General features: G+C 42.6%; 1 protein-coding gene across 1 annotated transcript in view; it reads right to left on the reverse strand.

The window, feature by feature from the left end:
* The window catches only part of ZC2HC1A (zinc finger C2HC-type containing 1A), a 44,478-nt gene extending 38,144 nt beyond the window's left edge, over positions 1-6,334 (reverse strand). The window contains exon 1 of the mRNA XM_055126386.1: positions 6,237-6,334. Within this exon, the coding sequence (XP_054982361.1) occupies positions 6,237-6,252 (16 nt within the window). The 5' untranslated portion in view covers positions 6,253-6,334. The remainder of the gene's footprint in view (positions 1-6,236) is intronic.
* Positions 6,335-7,205: the final 871 nt, after the last annotated feature.

The raw sequence follows: 7,205 nt of genomic DNA on the forward strand, positions 1-7,205 counted from the left end.
CTGGTTTGAAGAATGAAACAGATTCATCAGTACAAGTCTTCACTGAGTAGCTTGGCAATAAAACTATTCTAGGGGGTAGGAACACAGGGAAGAAGAAAGAAGAAGAAAGGAGAAGAGGAGTAGGAGGAGGAGGGAGGAAGAAGAGGAAGAGGAGGGAGGAGGAGAAGGTGGAGGGGGAGAAGAAACCAGAGAGTTTCTGTAACGAGCCCTTAAGAAACAGAAGCAACAGATCAGCACTAAACTAAGTCATAACCCAGGTCCTTTCTTGAATCTTGACACTACTGGGCCTTTCTACAGCAAGGAAATGTGCTAATCTATCCCATCCAACAACTTTTAAATTTAATGTTTTAATTAAGGTAAACATGAGCATACAGCATGTAACTTCCAACATTACAATTCATCCTTTCTCTCCTAGTCCCAATGGCATACCTCTCCTAAATTCAAGTTAAAAAATTTCAGATCTCACAAACTAAGGAGGTTTGGACCTGGTTAGTACTTAACCTTAGAGAGGTACATTTCCTCTAGAAATGCTAGGTGCTAAGTCATCTTCAGCGCATATCTCTCCACAGCTTACCTCTTCTGCCAACTTTAAACCTGTGTAAAGACATCTTCAGAAAACACCCCTACCTCCAATTCCTTTCCTGTTCAACCCTGAAGCACCCACTCCTCCCAAGCTTCTTACCTAATTTTGCTAAGTATAACTTTCCTGGGCAAATGCATCCAGCCATTATCACTTATATGCTGCTGATTATTAAACTTTAAAATTCCAGATATATTCCAAGTCCCTACGAGACTTTTCCACCAGATACCACACCCAAGTACTCTACAAACATTTCCTGAGCCAAACGCATTACCTCATCTTCCAAACTTGGTCTTCCTGTTGGATAGAGACACTAATATTATCTCTGACCAAGACACAAAGCTGCAATTATTATTTCCTTTTTTCTCTTACATGCAAAAGTCATAATAGATCTTTCCATCTCAAAAACATCTTCTAACTATGTCTTCTGTTTGTAATCCCTGCTTTTGTCTTAGCTCAAATTCTCAACTCATTTATTTTTCTACCCTACTCTATTTGCTGTCATAGATACTTAGTGAGGCTGCCACAGTCCCTTCCCTGCATACATTTTACCTATAATGAACCATTCTCAAGACCCGAACTATTTCCTATGATTTTAGACAACCATGCAGAGGAGATTATGACTTCAGAGCTCCATTTCATAGCTGAGAAAGTGAAGGCTCAGAGTAAACTGTTCAAATTATAAAGAAACAAGGCGAGGATTCAAACACAGGCCTCATCAACACAGCAGCTATCAAAATGCCCTGCATCCAACGTAGTACTCAAGAAAGGGAATGCTATATAAAGTAGGAAAGATAAAAAATTCTTCAATAAACCAGGATATATTTAGAACAAGAAAAAAGAAAACTAAACAGAAACACTAATGGGGCAAGTAACCGCCTTCAACTAGGCATACAAAAAGAACTATAAATTATAAGAACAAGGACAACTGCAGAACAGAAATAATTTTTTATTTGATTTTTTTAGGGCAAAACTATGATCTAATATTTTCCACTGTCAAAAGAAATGAATGAGCAATCTGATCATTGTCAAAATTTATTAATAACTACTTAGCAGGAAGTTACAAAAAGAATGACAACAAAACATCTGGATACATTAACTTAGAGTTACTTTATCATCTCTCTAGTTTACAGATTAAAAGTTCATGTGATTATAACTGTCAGGAGTTGGGCTGGAGTTTGCCTTGCATGCAGCCAGGCTGGGTTTAATCCCCAGCATCCCAAAGAGTCCCCTGAGCACAGCCAGATATAGCCCAAAAGATAAAACAACAACAAAAATAATAACTCTTCCAAAACTAAAACTAACTGCTACTCTCTTAGATAAACCTAAATGGGCTGTAGATAAAAAGAAATTAAAGACTTTCTACTAATTATCAACACAATACAGGCCAGATGTAGTTCGTTAAAGACTGCAATATCACAAACCACATTTCGTACTTCCATAGCTGATCTCTTGACAGTCCAGCGAGTAAAAGTCTCCAAAGACTGAAGTCCAAACTTGCTAAAGGATTTTATATTTTTCCAACAATCAATTAATGTTTCATTTGGACTGAATGTTCTATGTCTATTCAGGTGATTTTGCTACATGTATAGAAAGTTTTATTGCATGCTATGACTTGTTAATATATACTTAAGCATCATCAAGAGTACAGTACTTTCTAACAATTTCTTTCTTCAGATAAAACACTTGTTTATACTTTCACAGGCCTATTCAGATTTTCTCTTAATTTTTTTTAAATTCTCCTCACTCTCACTAAACTGTAAACTTGTAAGATATATCTATTTTATATTATTTTAAAAATGTATCGGCATAGAATTACTCATACTGACTTAAATGAATATACCTACAAAAAAGAAAAATATCAGGTTTTTTTTAAGTTCTTTATCAACTTACTGATTTACATTTTGTGGAATTTCAAGTTAGCTTTATTCATCTACATGTGCATTGGTGTCACCACCTCCACAATATAAACTAGAAACATGACTATAACACCAAACAGCACGATATTTTCTCAATTACTGTAATATGTGCTTGAGAAAACTCAAGGGTGTGGTAGTTATAATGTTCCTTAGACACCAGCTTAATGCTACAATTTAATATCTGAGGAAGGCAAAAAGCTGCCCTTATCAACACATCAATGCCTGTTAAATCACAATATAGCCAGGTAAATTGATGAATGCTAATGGTAAGACTTAAAGATCTGTTCTTTCTGAGACAACATAAAGGACTGATTATTCAAAAAGGAAATAAGCATACTACCTTAACTCCAACATAAAACTCTCATCTTATGTGTAATTTAAACCACTTGAAATTACCAATCTTTCATTGTATTATCTTAAAAAAAAGACAATTTCATATTTTTAATTAGCCCACCATATTTAAATACATGATAGTTAACTCTAGAATTTTATCTTTAATTTTTTTAAAGTAAAAAATTACTTAATATGATCTACCAGAGACAGGAGCCAAAAAGCATGCCCATCATAAACTACTACATCAGAAATCATGTATTTTCCAAACCATTAATTAAGTATTACAGTAAATCTTCCTTACAACTCAAAAGCACCAAATTTCAAAGAAGCCTAGAGCACTAACGCCTTAAATTAAAAGTATGGCTGGGGCTAGAGCGATAGCACAGCGGGTAGGGAGTTTGCCTTGCACGTAGTCGACCCAGGTTCGAATCCCAGCATCCCATATGGTTCCCTGAGCACCGCCAGGAGTAATTCCTGAGTGCAGAGCCAGGAGTAACTCCTTGTGCGTGGCCAGACGTGACCCAAAAAGAAAAAACAACAACAAAAAAAAGTACTGCTAAAATTCAAAGTACACTAATTTACACAGAAACTGTCCTTATGCAATTTTTTGTATTGAAGATGCTTAAACTGCCAGAATCCATGATATCTACCATGTCAAAATACCACCAACAGTTTCAAAATTTTTTTTAAAACTAAGCTGTGATTTATTCAAACTTCTATTTATAGTTCTGAGTTGATAAGCCTCTTTCTGACTAGCCTTGGAGATCTGGAGCTCACATAGACTCAGGAATTCAGAACTTCACCACATATGTTGGAATTCTCCATGTGATATCCCAATTTAAAAACTGCATTTATTATTCACAGTAAAGTTCAAAAAATATTATAATCAAAGATCTTATGAGAATACCGTGAAGATAAGAGCATACTTTTCATAAATAAAAGTTTGTTTGTTGATTTTGTTTGGGGGCTCTACAGAGAGGTGCCAAGAGGACCATGTGACATCAGGGATCAAACAGGCCTCCGGGTACCGAGCCCAGTATACCAGGTAGGGTGCGAATTATGCACATGGCGGACCAGGGTGCAATTCCCAGCACCTCATGCTTCCCTGACCCAGAGTGCAGAGCCAGAAAGAAGTCCTGAGCATTGCTGGGTGTAGCCCCAAAATAAAAACAAACAAAAATCCCTCAGACTTCCTGCAAGCAAACTATGCCATCTGGTCCTAGGAGCTCTCTTCCAGGCTCAGATGATTTTGTAACTCAGACCCCAACCCCAGATGTCTCCTAAACCAAATGTTCTTAAATCACCTCAAACCTGTAGGAATGGCCTACACACACACACACACACACACACACACACACACACACACACACACACACACACACACACACACACACACACACACACACACACACACACACACACACACACACACACACACACACACACACACACACACACACACACACACACACTAATCAAAACAAACAAGTATCAGTGAGGAAGTAAAAGGAGTCTCATACTGTTGGTGACAAATGTTTTCATTTTCCTCAACTAAAACTGAACCGATCACATTAACCAGCAATCATACTCCTAAATACCTATCTAGAGAATATAAAAACACTAATTTGAAAAGATACACGTAGGCCTATGTTCAATGTCACACTACTTCCAACAGCCCACACCTGGAAACAACCCAAGTTTCCAACAACAGATGAAAAGATAGAGACGTAGCATATAAACTAATGGAATATTACTCAGCTATGTATTTTAAAAAGATAAAATCATGTCATTTGCAATGGGAATGGTGCAAGGACTGTTCCACAAGGAGAAATACAAACAGTGGATAATTTCATTCATATACAGAACATAAAGAAACAAAGCAAAGGAACAGATAAAGCCAAACCAAAAGGAACTCTTAGATGGACTCTCACTTTATCTGCAGAGCAGGTAGAGGGCACAGAAAGAGAGATTCAATGTAGTGGAGCTGATTGGCATTATAGTGGTGGATGTGGTATAACAAACATTTAGAAAGGAACAAGCCTGTTCTAAAACATGTCACCCTGTTGTAAATCACTGTCACCTCAATTTAAGGGGAAGAAAAGAACACATTCAACTCAATTCAATAAATCTCAAATATGCACTTACAAAAAAATTTCTTGAAAGTACGAAGTACTAGCATTACAATTCCTACTTCAGGGAAACGTCAATGGTCTGTTGACAAAAAATAAGCAAACACCAAAACCTTCCTAGGTTACAGAAAACCTGCTGCCCACAAAAAGAAATTCGAAGAATCCTTGATTATTACGGTCAAGGTGTTTACCGGGAGAGTTTCACCTGGCAGAAAATTTTTAAAGTGAACCTTTCATGTCAGCTATTACTGTAACAGCTTTTTGGTGAGATTTGGTCAAGGGTAGAAGTTATCAATATTTTTCACTTTTTACTTCATTGCACAATATCAAATATTTTACTCTCTAATATGCAACGTTACCCAGGGCACGGTGCCTCAGCCTTGTCTTAATTCCACCGAAATGCACTTAAATCAAAGGGAAATCAAGACCCCAGGATCTTTCGATTCTGAAGGCTTATTTTTCATCCCAAGGACCGGTTGCCATTTGAAACAGAGTCTTCCAACTGTTGTTGCCAAGTGCTCTTTGGGCGTTTTCCTTTGTTGTTTGGGGGCGAACGCTGTGTTGCACAGGATTACATGGATAAAAGAGAGGAGAGGAAAAGTGGAAGAATCGGGAACAAAGCAAAACACTGGAGTCACGGTTACAGCACGAAAGGATGAAGGAAAGGAAAAGGAAGCAAGTGCTGGCCCTTCCTTGGAGTGGCCATGAAGAGACCAATGAACCCTCTGCTAAAAATCTATTGTCCTGCTTCTAACGCCGGCTGGGGACGCTTCCTTGGGAGATGCTCCTGGCACCTTCCCGACGAGAGATGCAGCAGAAATGGAACACAAACGGTTACCCAGGGAAACCGGTCAGGGGAAGTGCCAGCAGCAGCCGGTGGCTGGACGGACAGACACCTCCCGGGGACGCAGCAGAGCCCCGGCGGGGGCGAGGCCGGAGCGCGCACTGGGAAAGGAGTCCGCTCGGCAAAGGCAATCCCATCGGACCTGGCTTCGACAGTGGCCGCTACGGAGACGAGGGTCGGGAGCGGGGCAGGATCGGAGGCCTCGCGCCCAGGGGCTGGACCCCGCGGCCGGGGCGGGAGACCAGAGGCCGGAGAGCCCCGGGACCTCCGGCCGCGCCGCGCTGGGGGGCTGCCCCCGGCCCCGGCCTGGGCGGGCGCGGCGGACTCCGCCGATCGCCGCCCGCTATCGCCTCCCCGGCACCGGGGCGTGGGTGTCCCCAACTTCTCCGGGTCCCTTCTGGAGGCCCGCCCCGCATCCCGCCACCTCTCACCTTCCAGCCCCTCCATCGCGCCGCCGTCTCGGGCCGCGGAGACTCGAGCAGCGCCCGCCGCCGCCGCCCAGCTCCGGCGGTAGCAACCCGACCGCACCTCCCACCCGCTAACATCCCGCGCTCCCATTGGCCCGGGCCGGGCGGGGGCGGGCCTTCTGGGGGCGGGGCCTCGGCGGGAGGAGCCGTGCTCGGGGTTTGCAGCCTGGGAATCGGGGCGCTCCCGCACCTCTTCCCGAGGCTCCTAGACGCCTCTCATGCCCAGCATCCTTGCCAGCCCTCGGCAGCGCTTATCTCACCTCTTACCCCGAGATCTAGAATAGTCGATTTGCCTCCTGCGCTCCTCCTCCTTGCCAGCCAGCCTCTCCCTCGCGTCTCCAAGGACGCTGAGCAAACAAGCGAACACCCACGTTTGGATGCTACCAAGCTCCGTTTGTCCCCTCTGGGGTCACGGGACTTGACCTAAGTGTATTTCCCAGACGTTAAAAGAAAGGCACACACACCCTTGGCGTCTGGGCGCCCTTTTCCTGCAGAAGGAAGGCGTCTCTGCCTATCTGCCGTGGCGCAACTGAGATTGAAAACAATTTCTCAGCGCGGAGGTGGGACCAAGAGCCAGAAGTGAAACCCAACACTTCATCTTTATCTGCTCTAGGCCTAGCCTGGCTTTGCACTTCGGTACCCTTGAACTAAAAGAGTGAAATGCCTCTCTAAGTTATGAGGTCATCTCAAAAGAACGTTTGATCAAGGAGTTTAAGGGGGTGGCGTAGGGGCGGAGTTGGGGCCCCCTGTAGGGACTAATTTACATAGAGCAGAAGGAAGTTTGATTTTGTCTGTGCAAACCTCCTGGAGGTGAAGGTGACAGTAAAACTAGATGAAATTTGTGCTTAAACAAACATATTTGCCCCAGAACTATTTTTCTCATTGATCTAGCCAATAGAGAAAGATGCTGTTGTTAATGTTAGCGTCTCTATT

Source organism: Sorex araneus, chromosome 2 (assembly GCF_027595985.1).
Source record: "Sorex araneus isolate mSorAra2 chromosome 2, mSorAra2.pri, whole genome shotgun sequence".
NCBI lineage: Eukaryota > Metazoa > Chordata > Mammalia > Eulipotyphla > Soricidae > Sorex > Sorex araneus.